The sequence below is a fragment of the Salvelinus fontinalis genome, chromosome 12 (genome assembly GCF_029448725.1).
Source record: "Salvelinus fontinalis isolate EN_2023a chromosome 12, ASM2944872v1, whole genome shotgun sequence".
NCBI classification, from domain to species: Eukaryota; Metazoa; Chordata; class Actinopteri; order Salmoniformes; family Salmonidae; genus Salvelinus; species Salvelinus fontinalis.
The window spans coordinates 32,227,850-32,244,408 of record NC_074676.1 but is presented as its reverse complement, the minus strand read 5'-3'; the positions used below and the strand labels follow the sequence as shown (position 1 = coordinate 32,244,408).

General features: G+C 43.7%; 1 protein-coding gene across 7 annotated transcripts in view; it reads right to left on the bottom strand.

The window, feature by feature from the left end:
- Positions 1–16,559, bottom strand: part of LOC129867202 (NT-3 growth factor receptor-like) — a 300,196-nt gene that overhangs the window by 240,210 nt on the left and 43,427 nt on the right. For all 7 annotated transcript variants that reach the window (XR_008761586.1, XM_055940439.1, XM_055940443.1 and 4 more), the window contains exon 2: positions 133–207. Coding sequence is in view for 6 of the 7 variants with exons in the window: in XM_055940439.1 (XP_055796414.1) it covers positions 133–207 (75 nt within the window). In the remaining variant the exon portion in view is untranslated. The remainder of the gene's footprint in view (positions 1–132; positions 208–16,559) is intronic.

The following is a 16,559-nucleotide window of genomic DNA, read 5'->3' as shown; positions in this document are numbered from 1 at the left end:
GTCTCACATCCATATGGTATACTATCATAACTAGATCAACACTGGGCTCACTCTGGGCTCTGCAGCAAACACAGATCACCATCAGTATGTACATGGTTTATGTTCCTGCTCTCTTCCCAGGTTGATACTCACAGTCTCTGAAGTCCAGTGTACAGCTCCATGTCCACATCTTTCAGTGTCTGCAGGCCAGTCCAGTTCTCAATGTGTCTGGAACACAGGGAAAGAACAGAAGACAGTCCGTTTAAAAATCTACTTTTAACCTATATGTTTATTCTGTGGATTTATGTGGATTTTATTACTCGTATTTGTCAGATGTACAGTTCAGCTCAGTTGTAAAGTACATCCTTCCAGTCCCATCTGAGGAAGCTACAAGGCAATACTGTAAATAAAGTAAATTAATATAGTCTCGTAAAGATACTATATTTACAAAAGTATGTGGACACCCCTTCAAACTAGTGGATTCGGCTATTTTAGCCACACCCGTTGCAGACAGGTGTATGAAATTGAGCACACTTCCATGCAATATCCTTAGACAAACATTGGTAGTAGTATGGCCTTACTGAAGAGCTCAGTGACTTTCAACGTGGCACCGTCATAGGATGCCACCTTTCCAACAAGTCAGTTTGTCAAATTTCTGCACTGCTAGAGCTTTCCCGGTCAACTATAAGTGCTGTTAATGTGAAGTGGAAACGTCTCGGAGCAACAACGGCTCAGCCAGAAAATGGTAGGCCACACAAGCTCACAGAACGGGACCTCCAAGTAGGCTGAAGCGAGTAGCCCGTAAAAATCACCTATCCTCGTTTGCAACACTCACTACCGAGTTCCAAACTGCCTCTGGAAGCAACGTCAGCTCAAGAACTGTGTTTCCAAGGCCGGGCAGCCTCACACAAACCTAAGATCACCATGTGCTATGCCAAGCGTCAGCTGGAGTGGTGTAAAGCTTGCCGCCATTGGACTCTGGAGCAGTGAAAATGCGTTTTCTCGAGTGATGAATTACGCTTCACCATCTGGCAGTCCGACAGACAAATCTGTGTTTGGCGGATGCCAGGAGAACGCTAACTGCCCGAATGCATAGTGCCAACTGTAAAGGTTGGTGGAGGAGGAATAGTGGTCTGGGGCTGTTCTTCATGGTTCAGGCTAGTTCCAGTGAGGGAAATCTTAATGGTACAGCATACAATTACATTCTACACGATTCTGTGCTTCCAACTTGTGGCAACAGTTTGGGGATGGCCCTTTCCTGTTTCAGCATGACAATGCCCCCAGTGCACAAAGCGAGGTCCATACAGAAATGGTTTGTCGAGATCAGTGTGGAAGAACTTGACTGGCCTACACAGAGCCCTAACCCCAACCCCATCGAACACCTTTGGAATTGGAATTGGAACGCCAACTGCAAGCCAGGCCTAATCGCCCAAAATCAATGGCCGACCTCACTAATGCTCTGGTGGTTGAATGGAAGCAAGTCCCCGCAGCAATGTTGGAAGCAAGTCCCCGCAGCAACATCTAGTGGAAAGCCTTCCCAGAAGAGTGGAGGCTGTTATAGCAGCATAGGGGGGACCAACTCCATTTTAATGCCTGTGATTTTGGAATGAAATGTTCAACGAGCAAGTGTTCATATACTTTTGGTCATGTAGTGTATGTGGTATACACTGTCTGGTAGAATAATTTTCCTGTGGATGTCCCCCAGTACAAGCACATTCACATGATTTACTGCTGGCTTAAATGAGCTACAATACAATAACATCCTGCGTAATGAGGGGACGTTTAATGAAAGCGAATGGCTGGAGGTCCCCAGAGCATCTCCACAACACTGAACTAAAATCACTCTGGGTGCTCCATGCTGACTATTGATGCTCTCGAACTGTACTAAAACTGAAACTCAGCATTATTCAGTGTCCACTAGTTACCCAAAACACAAAGTCAAAATTGAATAAATCGTACAAATATTATTTTTAAGGTTAGGGTTAGGCATAAGATTAGCAGTGCGTTTAAGGTTAGATTTACAGTTAGGGTTAGGTTTAAAATCACATTTTAAGAAGATAAATTGTGGAAATAGGCGGGTTTATGACTTTGTGATTGTGGTAACTAGTGACGACCACATTCTGGTAAAAGCAAGACACTTCCTTAAAAGGTAGTTGTTACCTTTGGGCCTGGTGAAATTGCAATGCCTTATTACTTATGTATTGTGGGCAATTAACTTGGTGAGTAACTTTATGAGTTAACGTTAAAAGACTCACCACAGTGTCACCACCAGTGTCATGATTCTAATTCCATCTGTCTCCTACTTTTACTTCTCTCACTTCAAACTCTCACGTCCATTATCTCATTCCCATCTATCTGTTCAATTACTCTGACTTTCATCCTTTCTTCTCATATACACTCTTTTTTATTTGTCTCTACCCTCATAAAAAAGGGATTTCAAAAGGGTAACCCTTTTTTGTTCCAGGGAGAACCCTTTTTGGTTCCAGGTAGAACTCTTTTGGGTTTCATGTAGAACCCTCTGTGTACAAACACATAAAAACATTTTTCACAAAACCGCTCAACACACGAGCACACACATCCATCAGCACTCAAGCTGCTGTACAACATGTATTGCTGATCGCTGAGCTCAGGAAATTACAGCCAGCCTCTTTTGGCATCAAATTTTGAAATTGGCCTCAAATATTTACATCATCCATACAAATTTAAAATGTAACCCATCTCCCTCTCTGGTCTGTTTCGAATCAGTGCAATGTTCCCTTGGTTCAGACCAGGAAGACCATCTTGATCTCTCTGCTTCTCTTTCCATGTGATGCGTACATGTGAAACAACATCCTGAGCAGCTGCTAAGAAATGCCTCAGAACACTGACTGTTTAGCATGCATGAACAGGTCCATAAATATGAGAGAAATCAGATGGCAGGTGAAATGTGAGATTTTGTCCAGGTGGCAGGGAGGTTATGTGCACGGTTGGGGCCACATGAAGCTAAAACGGGACCAGTGAACACTGGACAGTATAGCTGACCTGAGACTGGAATCTGCTGTGGGTGTTATGCACTGAAATTGTGGATGTGTACTACATGTAGCCTACACTACAGTATGTATTATGTAAACAACAGTTTATAAGCATAAAGTCACACATTACTGTATACACACACATACAGCACATACTGTGTATTGACTGATGGACAGGAAAGCAGATACTGTCTTATTCAAGGAGAATATAAAAGGACATGTAGATGGCAGTAAGTGGAGAGTTAACATTGCAAAGTACAAAACTATGGCAATCCATTTCACATTCCTACTTGCTTAAAATGCAAATATATGAGACAACGTGATGAACAACAGCTATGGTGCATAATGTATCACTCAGATTTGGAGAAAAAAATCTTCTATAGTGATATTCCTTGGCATTTTTTTCTGGCAATTCATCTTAAAGACAAAATACTAAGACTATCCCGCTCACATCTTGTTAAAACAGCGTTATGTAACCTAGCAACTCTGCTTTCCAAAGCAGTAAAGTGGGTCGTCATTTGGGGAGGCAATGTAGAACAACAAATCCCCTCGACAGAGCAACGATGGACTCAACATGTAAAACAAAACCCAAAGCTATTATTCGTATTATTTGGTGGGTGCTTATATTTCTCCAATTTCACACATGTACAAGTGTGTATTAATATGCGTGTGAATTGGAAATGTGTTTTTTGCATATCCCAACTCCCCCTGAGAGGAGAGGGAAACCGCCTCACACAAACCTGAATCATTCAATACCCAGAGATTCAATTCTTAAGTCAAAAATTAGTTGTGGAAATTCTGATTGATTGGCTGAGTTTATTTTAAACTCTGCATGAGGCCTATCCTCAGTGGTGTAAAGTAACTAAGTAAAAAATTATTTAAAGTACTACTTAAGTTGTTTTTTGGGGGTATCTATATTTTACTTTGCTATTTATATTTTTGGCAACTTTTACTCCACTAGATTCCTAAAGAAAATGCATTATGAACATTTAACATTTTCCCTGACATCCAAAAGTACTCATTCCATTTTGAATGCTTAGCAGGAAGTGAAATGGTCCAATTCACACACTTATCTAGAGAACAACCATGGTCATCCCTACTGCCTCTGATCTGGCAGACTCACTAAACACATATGCTTAATTTGTAAATTATGTTGTGTGTTGAAGTGCGCCCCTGGCTATCCGTAAATAAAAAAACATGAAAATTGTGCTGATTGCGTAATATAAAGAATTTTAAATGATTTACAGCGTTTGTTTTACTTTTGATACTTAAGTATATTTTACCAATTACATTTACTTTTGAAACTTAAGTATATTTAAAACCAAATACTTTTAGACTTTTACTCATGTAGTATTTTACTGGGTGATTTTCACTTTTACTTGAGTCATTTCTATTAAGGTATCTTTACTTTTACTCAAGTATGAAAATGTTGTACTTTTTACGCCACTGCCTGTCCTCCAGGACCTAATTGAATGATTTACTAATTGACTGATTGAGTGATTCACCAATTAGCTGTCTAAAGGGGCTGTAATGAGACTGCAAGGGGCTACAGAGAGGGAGTGGTCGGAGAACTGCAGAGAAAGAGAGGGACATTAACACACACCTACTGTACAGAGAGTATAGAGTACCAACCATCTATAGAGTGGAGTGGATCATAAAACAAAGTATATGTTTATCAAACGTCAAACCAACATCACTTTGTTTGGTATTTTGGAGCAGTAGAGTACAGTGTAGGAGCTGCAGTGAGGGGGGGTTGGATTGGGTTGACAACTACAGAGCACCCCCCCTTTCCTCCTCTGTTGTATATGACTGGGAGCTAGTGTTAACCAGGAGTGCTCGGATAATGTAGGCTAACAGCTTTTACATTTTTTGTAGTTAACAGGTGCTTTGCATATTTCCAAACCAAAAATCACCCCGTGAGCAAATTGAGCACTGCTACTTATAACTTTGTATAATAAAGCGTCCTCACTTTAAAAATATTCAGACTGAAATCCGTCTTTGCCCCATAAATATAAAATATTGCAGATTTATTTTAGTGTAGGCCTACCTCTAGTGCCGAGAGCCCACTGAGCCACAGCAGGAGTGATGCACTGAACCAAGACCCGCCAATGACAAAGTGAGAATTCATCAGTTGAATACATTCTGGTTCTCATGCCTTATACAGTATTCATATAATAAATTGTTTCCTTAAGTCTCTTCCTTGGAACAACAATATAATGATTTTCTTACTTTCCGATGCTTTTGCAAATGACTTTAAAATACACTGAAGGATTAGCACTGATACATGGGTTACAGTTTATAGAAAAATATGCTTGATTAGTTGCTCAAAAAGTTGTCAGGTACTGTAGATGTAGGAAGAGAATTCAATGCCACTGTCAATCAGTTTGGCACAACGAGTTAAGTGATCCGAACCAAATGGTTGAACCGGAAAGCCTATTTCTGCAAAAACTTTATCCCCTGACAACAGTATGCTTAGACACTGCGACCCATCTTCTGATGGTGAGGAATACAGTATGGCACTCAGGCAGCACTGAATGTCTGCAGGTCTGATGGTGAGGAATACAGTTTAACACTCAGGCAGCACAGAATGTCTGCAGGTCTGATGGTGAGGAATACAGTTTAACACTCAGGCAGCACTGAATGTCTGCAGGTCTGATGGTGAGGAATACAGTTTAACACTCAGGCAGCACTGAATGTCTGCAGGTCTGATGGTGAGGAATACAGTTTAACACTCAGGCAGCACTGAATGTCTGCAGGTCTGATGGTGAGGAATACAGTTTAACACTCAGGCAGCACAGAATGTCTGCAGGTCTGATGGTGAGGAATACAGTTTAACACTCAGGCAGCACTGAATGTCTGCAGGTCTGATGGTGAGGAATACAGTTTAACACTCAGGCAGCACAGAATGTCTGCAGGTCTGATGGTGAGGAATACAGTTTAACACTCAGGCAGCACAGAATGTCTGCAGGTCTGATGGTGAGGAATACAGTGTAACACTCAGGCAGCACTGAATGTCTGCAGGTCTGATGGTGAGGAATACAGTTTAACACTCAGGCAGCACAGAATGTCTGCAGGTCTGATGGTGAGGAATACAGTTTAACACTCAGGCAGCACAGAATGTCTACAGGTCTGATGGTGAGGAATACAGTTTAACACTCAGGCAGCACAGAATGTCTACAGGTCTGATGGTGAGGAATACAGTGTAACACTCAGGCAGCACTGAATGTCTGCAGGTCTGATGGTGAGGAATAGAGTTTAACACTCAGGCAGCACTGAATGTCTGCAGGTCTGATGGTGAGGAATACAGTTTAACACTCAGGCAGCACTGAATGTCTGCAGGTCTGATGGTGAGGAATACAGTGTAACACTCAGGCAGCACTGAATGTCTGCAGGTTTGATGGTGAGGAATACAGCATAACACTCAGGCAGCACTGAATGTCTGCAGGTTTGATGGTGCCACCCACGGTGACAGACTCATTTAAAGCATGGAGAAGCACAGTGCCTATTCTCTGAAGCCTGCGGCTATCTGTGTGACTGGGGCGACGACCCAGCTGGAGGATGGGATTTTACCCTTTGCCTGCGTCTCAAATGGCACCTTATACCCCATCTAGCGCACTACCCATTGTGCTCCGGTCAAATATAGCACACTAAATAGGGAGCCATTTTGGATGCTCATTCTCTCTCCTGATCTTGGCAGTGGGTTAGACTTTCACCCACTAACGCTGTTGTGCTGCAGAGAGAGACAAAAGCAGAAATCAGCATGAGACCCACCTACATAAACATACCAGAAGGAGGTTGAAAAAAAAAATCCTACCTTCTCAGCAGTTTACCTCTGTGAACATTGGAACAAACCCCTTCAGTTTTATTGAGACTGTCAGCTGACTCCATCACAGCGTCATTACTCCATTCTATCACCACCATGTGCGAGGAGGGCAACTTCACAACTACCTCATCGCTTGAAATGGACTAGAAACAAATGTATACAGTAATAACAAAAAGGATATTTGCATCTTGCTTTTATCGCTGCACTGCAATGTCAATTTCTTCTACACGGTTGTATATTACCGTACCTACTACCTACTTATTTATTTATTGATTCCATTCTTTTGCTTATGGATTTGTGTGTATTGTTGTAAATTGTTAGATTACACAAGCATTTCGATACACCCGCAATAACATCTGCTAAATATGTGTATGTGACCAATAAAATTGGATTTGATTTGATTCCACAAGTCATTTAAGCCTACCTACTTGTATAAGTAGCGAAATACAGGATGTACTGTGTAAGTAATGATACAACAACATATCCTTAGCTAACATGGATTTTGTGTCATGTCACATTAAAATGAGAATCCAAAATTAATCATTTACATATCATGACCACCATGTTTGACTGTTACTGATTTAACCCTATCAGTGTGAAGGCACATGGGAGAGAGGGCTTATTGAACTACTGATCAGGTGACAACCACATAACACAGTGTCCATTGTTAACAATGAGCTAAATCAAATAGGACACAGTCTTTAACATGTAGTGGATGAGCAGATGAACAGTGTCACACCCTGATCTGTTTCACCTGTCCCTGTGACTGTCTCCACACCCTCCAGGTGTCGCTTATTTTCCCCAGTGTATTTATCCCTGTGTTTCCTGTCTCTCTGTGCCAGTTCATCTTGTCTGTTTCAAGTCAACCATTGTGTTTTTCCCATGCGCCTGCTTTTGCTATTCTCCCTTTTGCTAGTCCTCCCGGGGTTGATCCTTGCCTGTTTTCTGGACTGTACCCGCGTGCCTGACCAGTCTGCCTGCCCTGACCTCGAGCCTGCCTGCCACTCTGTACCTCCTGGACTCTGATCTGGTTTTGACCTTTTGCCTGTCCACGACTATTCTGACAGCGCATTTTTAAGTTGATTGTCCGCCATTTAGCTTAGGCTATTTGATTGGATAAACCTGCATAATGTAAAAATGTCTATTACATTGTCATAAATTTTATCTCCAGCCAGTAGCCTACAGCAAAGTCTACATACTCTTTCTACCATATCCTATATCTGCAACATGATTTATGTTCGATTATTTTCTTGACAGAACGTTAGTGGAGCGCTGCAGAGATGCGTTTCTCCAACAGGACCATGGAGAGGCACGCTGGGACTTCACAAGTAAAATATTTTGCGCCCCTGCCTTTGACAAAGGGGGCACTGCTTATCAAGGGGCAGCATCAACGCTCACCTAAAAAGCCCATATGCCACTGGTTGAGAGAAATTGTCATGGTCTGGGCAGAATTATGTGAAGTTTTATGTGTTGTTGGTGTAGGTCCGTCTTGGGTAGTTTATCTCGAAAAATGCCGCCCCGGTCAATCTGCCTAACGAACGGGCCGGATGTGGGAAAAAACATCTGCTTTCTTTTTTTCCCCATAGAAATAACAGCATTCTCCATGCACTGTAATTTACAACTTGATAAGAACTATTGATAAGAGCTATGTAAATTTGTAATTTGTTTGGATAAGGGAATTGTAAATATAAATGACACTTGTTTTAGATCTATTTTACCTTATAATCGTTGGAGACAAATGTGAAACCAGTCATATGGCAGTTAAATGAAGAATATCAACATATCAACTTTCTCACAGTACAATTTATGAAATGCTGTGCCATTATGCAAAATTTTAATTGTAGCCTTTTAACTTGCAGGGATGGGAACTCTCGAATGTTTAGTTATAGGCTACCCCGACATTCACTGTTTCCTATGTCTATCATGTTAAATATTAGCCATTATCAGCATAGACTGTCAGAAGGCCTAATAACAAACACATATTCAACTGCCAATTTACTGTTAGTTCCCTTCAGTTGGTATAGACTACATTATCATTCCATTTAATTACATTGTTTTGTTTACCTTCATTTGCTTCCTCTGTAAACGCCATCACGGCCATGTGGTTGTTGCTGAGGTTCATTATTAACGGTTGATAATATATAAAAAATTTAAAAAGTAAGCTAATTAAATCGCTATGGAGCAATACTTGGCTGTGTCATCACAGTTCCATGGTTAGTGCAGGCAATAGAGGTTATAGTCTACTATTGTACAGTCGTGGGCAAAAGTTTTGAGAATGACACAAATATTAATTTTTACAAAGTCTGCTACCTCAGTTTATATGATGGCAATTTGCATATACTACAGAATGTTATGAAGAGTGATCAGATGAATTGCAAAGTCCCTCTTTGCCATGCAAATGAACTGAATCCCAAAAAAACATTTCCACTGCATTTCCGCCCTGCCACAAAAGGACCAGCTGACATCATGTCAGTGATTCTCTCGTTAACACAGGTGTGAGTGTTGACGAGGACAAGGCTGGAGATCACTCTGTCATGCTGATTGAGTTCGAAAAACAGACTGGAAGCTTCAAAAGGAGGGTGGTGCTTGAAATCATTGTTCTTCCTCTGTCAGCCATGGTTACCTGCAAGGAAACACGTGCTGTCATCATTGCTTTGCACAAAAAGGGCTTCACAGGCAAGGATATTGCTGCCAGTAAGATTGCACCTAAATCAACCATTTATCGGATCATCAAGAACTTCAAGGAGAGCGGTTCAATTGTTGTGAAGAAGGCTGCAGGGCGCCGAAGAAAGTCCAGCAAGTGCCAGGACCGTCGCCTAAAGTTGATTCAACTGCGGGATCGGTGCGCCACCAGTACAGAGCTTGCTCAGGAATGGCAGCAGGCAGGTGTGAGTGCATCTGCACGCACAGTGAGGCGAAGACTTTTGGAGGATAGCCTGGTGTCAAGAAAGGCAGCAAAAAAGCCACTTCTCTCCAGGAAAAACATTAGGGACAGACTGATATTCTGTAAAAGGTACAGGGATTGGACTGCTGAGGACTGGGGTAAAGTCATTTTTCTCTGATGAATCCCCTTTCCGATTGTTTGCGGCATCCGGAAAAAGCTTGTCCGGAGAAGACAAGTTGAGCGCTACTATCAGTCCTGTGTCATGCCAACAGTAAAGCATCCTGAGACCATTCATGTGTGGGGTTGCTTCTCAGCCAAGGGAGTGGGCTCACTCACAATTTTGCCTAAGAACACAGCCATGAATAAAGAATGGTACCAACACACCCTCCAAGAGTAACTTCTCCCAACCATCCAGGAACAGTTTGGTGACGAACAATGCCTTTTTCAGCATGATGGAGCACCTTGCCATAAGGCAAAAGTGAGAACTAAGTGGCTTGGGGAACAAAACGTTGATATTTTGGGTCCATGGCCAGGAAACTCCCCAGACCTTAATCCCATTGAGAACTTGTGGTCAATCCTCAAGAGGCGGGTGGACAAACAAAAACCCACAAATTCTGACAAACTCCAAGCATTGATTATGCAAGAATTGACTCCCATCAGTCAGGATGTGGCCCAGAAGTTAATTGACAGCATGCCAGAGCGGATTGCAGAGGTCTTGAAAAAGAAGGGTCAACACTGCAAATATTGACTCTTTGCATCAACTTCATGTAATTGTCAATAAAAGCCTTTGACACTTATGAAATTCTTGTAATTATACTTCAGTATTCCATAGTAACATCTGACAAAAATATCTAAAGACACTGAGGCAGCAGACTTTGTGAAAATTAATATTTGTGTCATTCTCAAAAATTTTGGCCAAGACTGTACACTATTCTCCCTATTATCATTATATGTACACTAATCTTCCAACCTTACCATGGCTTAAAGAACTGAATGTGACAATTTTCAGAATTAATCAAACATCAAAACACTGAGTGTACAAAACATTGAACACCTGCTCTTTCCATGACATAGACTGACCAGCTGAATGCAGGTGAAAGATATGATCCCTTATTGATGGAACCCAATATTAGGAAGGTGTTTTTAATGTTTTGTGCACTCAGTATATATTTTTCGTGCATAAAGGCTCTCCAAACCAGATATATAGAAAAGTATGTGGACACCCCTTCAAAATAGTGGATTCGGCTATTTCAGCCACACCTGTTGCTGACAGGTGTATACAGCCATGCAATCTCCATTGCCAAACATTGGCAGTAGAATGGCCTTACTGAAGATCTTAGTGACTTTCAACGTGGCACCATCATAGGATGCCACCTTTCCAACAAGTCAGTTCGTCAAATTTCTGCCCTGCTAGAGCTGCCCCGGTCAACTGTAATTGGTGTTATTGTGAAGTGGAAACATCTAGGAGCAACAATGGCTCAGCAGCGAAGTGGTAGGCCACACAAACTCACAGAACTGGACTGCCAAGTGCATAGTGTGTAAAAATCGTCTGTCCTCAGCAGGGTTGGAGAGTAACGGATTACATGTACATGTAAGGGATTACAAAAAAACGGTAACTGTAATCTGTTACGTTACCAGCAAAAATATCGTAATCAGATTACAGATACTTATAAAAATGATTACTTAGAGGATTACTTTTAAATTCAGAAAGGATGTTTGTGAAAAAAAAAATCTGTCAATTCTCTGTTTTCTCAATGATAATCAAATTAGCTTTAAACAAAGGCGCAAGTTTAAGCTTGTTCCACCTGAGCGAGTCTGACCACAAGTCAGAGACCACTATGATGACACACCAAATGTGTCTGATGGATCATGGGAAAAGAGCAGGAATAGGCTTTTGTAGGCTACAGTCTTGTCTGTATTGTCTGCTATGTCTTCCAATGGTTGGCATCCAAAGATTATCCAACTTGAATAAACGCTTGGAGGTAAGGATGACAGCAGTGGTGTAGTCAACGGCGATACGGATATCACTTAATATTGATATCTACATAGCGCGTTGATGTGAATCACACTGCTGCTCTCTCATTTAGCTATTTGTGCCTTATGGATTGTGGTTGTTGTGGATGGCTGTTCACACATCTAAATGTGTATTTGAACCCAATAATTCAAGAGGTTTAAGCTGCCTATCAATCACTGTTTTTGAAATGAGGGGATAGTCTCATCTTTCCATAGAAGGGTCATAATAGTTTTTGTGACATAGGCGAATGCGTTGGATTGAAATTCATCCAATGCAAAAAAACATATCTCTAGTTTAAACTGACAGATTTTTCTGGGGATGTTTTAATTATTCTAATTAGATTTCCACATGGACATCAACTTTAGGGGGTACACCGTATTTAAAGGGATGGCTTAAGATACAGTGGGGCAAAAAAGTATTTAGTCAGCCACCAATTGTGCAAGTTCTCCCACTTAAAAGGATGAGAGAGGCCTGTAATTGTCATCATGAGTACACTTCAACTATGACAGACAAAATGAGAAAAAAAAATCCAGAAAATCACATTGTAGGATTTTTAATGAATTTATTTGCAAATTATGGTGGAAAATAAGTATTTGGTCACCTACAAACAATCAAGATTTCTGGCTCTCACAGACCTGTAACTTCTTCTTTAAGAGGCTCCTCTGTCCTCCACTCGTTACCTGTATTAATGGCACCTGTTTGAACTTGTTATCAGTATAAAAGACACCTGTCCACAACCTCAAACAGTCACACTCCAAACTCCACTATGGCCAAGACCAAAGAGCGGTCAAAGGACACCAGAAACAAAATTGTAGACCTGCACCAGGCTGGGAAGACTGAATCTGCAATAGGTAAGCAGCTTGGTTTGAAGAAATCAACTGTGGGAGCAATTATTAGGAAATGGAAGACATACAAGACCACTGATAATCTCCCTCGATCTGGGGCTCCACGCAAGATCTCACCCCGTGGGGTCAAAATGATCACAAGAACGGTGAGCAAAAATCCCAGAACCACATGGGGGGACCTAGTGAATGACCTGCAGAGAGCTGGGACCAAAGTAACAAAGCCTACCATCAGCAAGGGTTTTGAAAATGAAACGTGGCTGGGTATTTCAGCATGACAATGATCCCAAACACACCACCCGGGCAATGAAGGAGTGGCTTCGTAAGAAGCATTTCAAGGTCCTGGAGTGGCCTAGCCAGTCTCCAGATCTCAACCCCATAGAAAATCTTTGGAGGGAGTTGAAAGTCTGTGTTGCCCAGCAACAGCCCCAAAACATCACGGCTCCAGAGGAGATCTGGGTGGAGGAATGGGCCAAAATACCAGCAACAGTGTGTGAAAACCTTGTGAAGACTTACAGAAAACGTTTGACCTCTGTCATTGCCAACAAAGGTTATATAACAAAGTATTGAGATAAACTTTTGTTATTGACCAAATACATATTTTCCACCATAATTTGCAAATAAATTCATAAAAAAATCCTAACAATGTGATTTTCTGGATTTTTTTTCTCATTTTGTCTGTCATAGTTGAAGTGTACATATGATGAAAATTACAGGCCTCTCTCATCATTTAAAGTGGGAGAACTTGCACAATTGGTGGCTGACTAAATACTTTTTTGCCCCACTGTAAATGTACTGAAACCTCTGTTGAATTAAAGCTCCATGAGAAAATGTGTTGGCCAGCAAGTGGGAGGGTTTTCAGCTGTTGAATTGCATTTTTTCAGCACATGCAAGGGAACCATGCCTGCAAAGTCCGTTACGCAATATCATAAGGTAAGTCTGAATACCAACCACTGAGAAGTGCATAGGAAAGACGTACATAAGGAAGGCTTAGTTTCCTAAGTTGGAATTGGGCCCTTAGTGCCTTGTTGAAAACAGTCAATTAGGTTAGTATTGTGGAGTAACTACAGTGTTGTTGATCCATTCTCAGTTTTCTCTTATCACAGCCATTAAATTCTAATTGTTTTAAAGTCCTGTCACGTTCCTGACCGGTTTTCTGTTATTTTTGTATGTGTTTGACGGTCAGGGAGTGAGTTTGGGTGGGTAGTCTATGTTATGTGTTTCTATGTTTGTTTAAGGGTGACCTGATATGGCTCTCAATTAGAGGCAGGTGGTTTTCATTTCCTCTGATTGAGAGTCATATTAAGGTAGGTGTTTTCACACTGTTTGTTTGCGGGTGGTTGTTCCTGTGTCTGTGTAATCCACATGGGACTGTTTCGTTTGTTCGTTCGTTTTAGGTAGTCTGTTCCTGTTCTTGCGTCCTTCGTCTATATGTAAGTTCCATGTCCAGGTCTGTCTACTCCGTTTTGTTATTTTGTTAATTATTCAAGTGTTTTCGTTTAGTGTTTTTCGTCTTGTTTAAATTAAATCATGTCATATAACAACGCTGCGTTTTGGTCAAATCCCTGCTCCTCCTCTTCGTGGGAAGAGGAGGAAGAAAGCCGTTACAGAACCACCCACCACAATACGACCAAGCGGCGTGGGAGAGCGCAACTAAAGAACCAGGACTCGTGGACATGGGAGGAAATATTGGAAGGAAAGGGACCCTGGGCGCAAACTGGAGAATATCGCCGCTCTCCTGAGTGGAAGGAGGCAGCCACAGCCCAGGAGCGGTGGTATGAGGAGGCAGCAATGAGACGTGGCTGGAAGCCGGAGAATCAAGCTCAAGACCGGAGATATGAAGGTACGCGGCTAGCACGGAAGCCCGTGAAGAAACCCCAAACATTTCTTGTGGGGGGGGCTAAGAGGTAGTGGGCCAAGGGCAGGTAGGAGACCTGTGCCCACTTCCCAGGCTAACCGTGGAGAGCGGGAGTACGGGCAGACACTGTGTTACGCAGTAGAGCGCACGGTGTCTCCTGTACGTGTGCATAGCCCGGTGCGGGTTATTCCACCTCCCCGCACTGGTAGGGCTAGATTGAGCATTGAGCCGGATGTCATGAAGCCGGCCCTACATATCTGGCCACCAGTATGTCTCCTCGCGCCGGCATACATGGCACCAGCCTTACGCATGGTGTCCCCGGTTCGCCTACATAGCCCGGGGGGGGTTATTACACCTCCCCGCACTGGTCGGGCGACGGGGAGCATTCAGCCAGGTAAGGTTGGGCAGGCTCAGTGCTCAAGGGAGCCAATACGCCTGCACAGTCCGGTATTTGCGGTGCTACCTCCCCGCCCCAGCCCAGTACCACCAGTGCCTACACAACGCACCAGGCTTCCAGTGCGTTTCCAGAGCCCTGTTCCTCCTCCACGCACTCTCCCTATGGTGCGTGTCTCCAGCCCAGTGCCTCCAGTTCCGGCACCACGCACCAAGCCACCTGTGCGTCTCCAGAGCCCTGTAAGCACTGTTCCTTCTCCCCGCACTCGCCCTGATGTGCGTGCCCTCAGCCCGGTACCTCCAGTTCCGGAACCACGCACCAGGCCTTTAGTGCGCATTGAGAGTCCAGTCTGCCCTGTTGTTGTTCCCCGCACTAGCCTGAAGGTGCGTGTCCTTCGCCCTGTACCTCCAGTTCCGGTACCACCCACCAGGCCTACAGTGCGTCTCATCCGGCCAGAGCCATCCGTCTGCCCAGTGCCGTCTGAGCCATCCGTCTGTCCCGAGCCATTAGAGCCGCCCGTCTGTCCCGAGCCGTCAGAGCCGTTAGTCAGTCAGGAGCCGCTAGAGCCATTCGTCAGTCAGGATCTGCCAGAGCCGCCAACCAGACAGGATCTGCCAGAGCCGCAAACCAGACAGGATCTGCCAGAGCCGCCAACCAGACAGGATCTGCCAGAGCCGCCAACCAGACAGGATCTGCCAGAGCCGCCAACCAGACAGGATCTGCCAGAGCCGCCAACCAGACAGGATCTGCCAGAGCCGCCAGCCAGCCATGAGCGTCCAGAGCCGCCAGCCAGCCATGAGCGTCCAGAGCCGTCAGCCAGCCATGAGCGTCCAGAGCCGTCAGCCAGCCATGAGCGTCCAGAGCCGTCAGCCAGCCATGAGCGTCCAGAGCCGTCAGCCAGCCATGAGCGTTCAGAGCCGTCAGCTAGCCATGAGCGTCCAGATCCGTCAGCCAGTCATGAGCTGCCCCTCAGCCCAAAGCTGCCATTTATTCAGAACTGCCCCTCAGTCCAGAGCTGTCTCTCTGTCCGGAGCTGCCCTTCAGTCCGGAGTTGCCCCTCTATCCTGAGCTACCTCTCTATCCTGACCTACCTCTCTGTCCTGAGCTATCTCTCTATCCCGGTGCTGCCCCTTGTCCCGGTGCTGCCTCTTATCGTAAGGTTACCATTAAAATTAAGTGGGTGTAAGATGAGGGTGGTCATTCAGAGGGGGAGACGTAAGCTGGGATTGACTATGGTGGGGTGGGGACCTCGCCCAGAGCCTGAGCCACCACCGTGGTCAGACGCCCACCCAGACCCTCCCCTAGACTTTTGGTGGTGCGTTCGGAGTACGCACCTTGAGGGGGGTGTTATGTCACGTTCCTGACCGGTTTTCGTATGTGTTAGACGGTCAGGGCGTGAGTTTGGGTGGGTAGTCTATGTTATGTGTTTCTATGTTTGTTTAAGGGTGACCTGATATGGCTCTCAATTAGAGGCAGGTGGTTTTCATTTCCTCTGATTGAGAGTCATATTAAGGTAGGTGTTTTCACACTGTTTGTTTGTCGGTGGTTGTTCCTGTGTCTGTGTAATCCACATGGGACTGTTTCGTTTGTTCATTCGTTTTAGGTAGTCTGTTCCTGTTCTTGCGTCCTTCGTCTATATGTAAGTTTGTTTGTTTCAGGTCTGTTGCCTTCGTTTATTGTTTTGTAGTTTGTTCTAGTGTTTTGTCAGTGTTTTCGTCTGTTCAATTAAAGTCAGTATGTATTCATCACCCGCT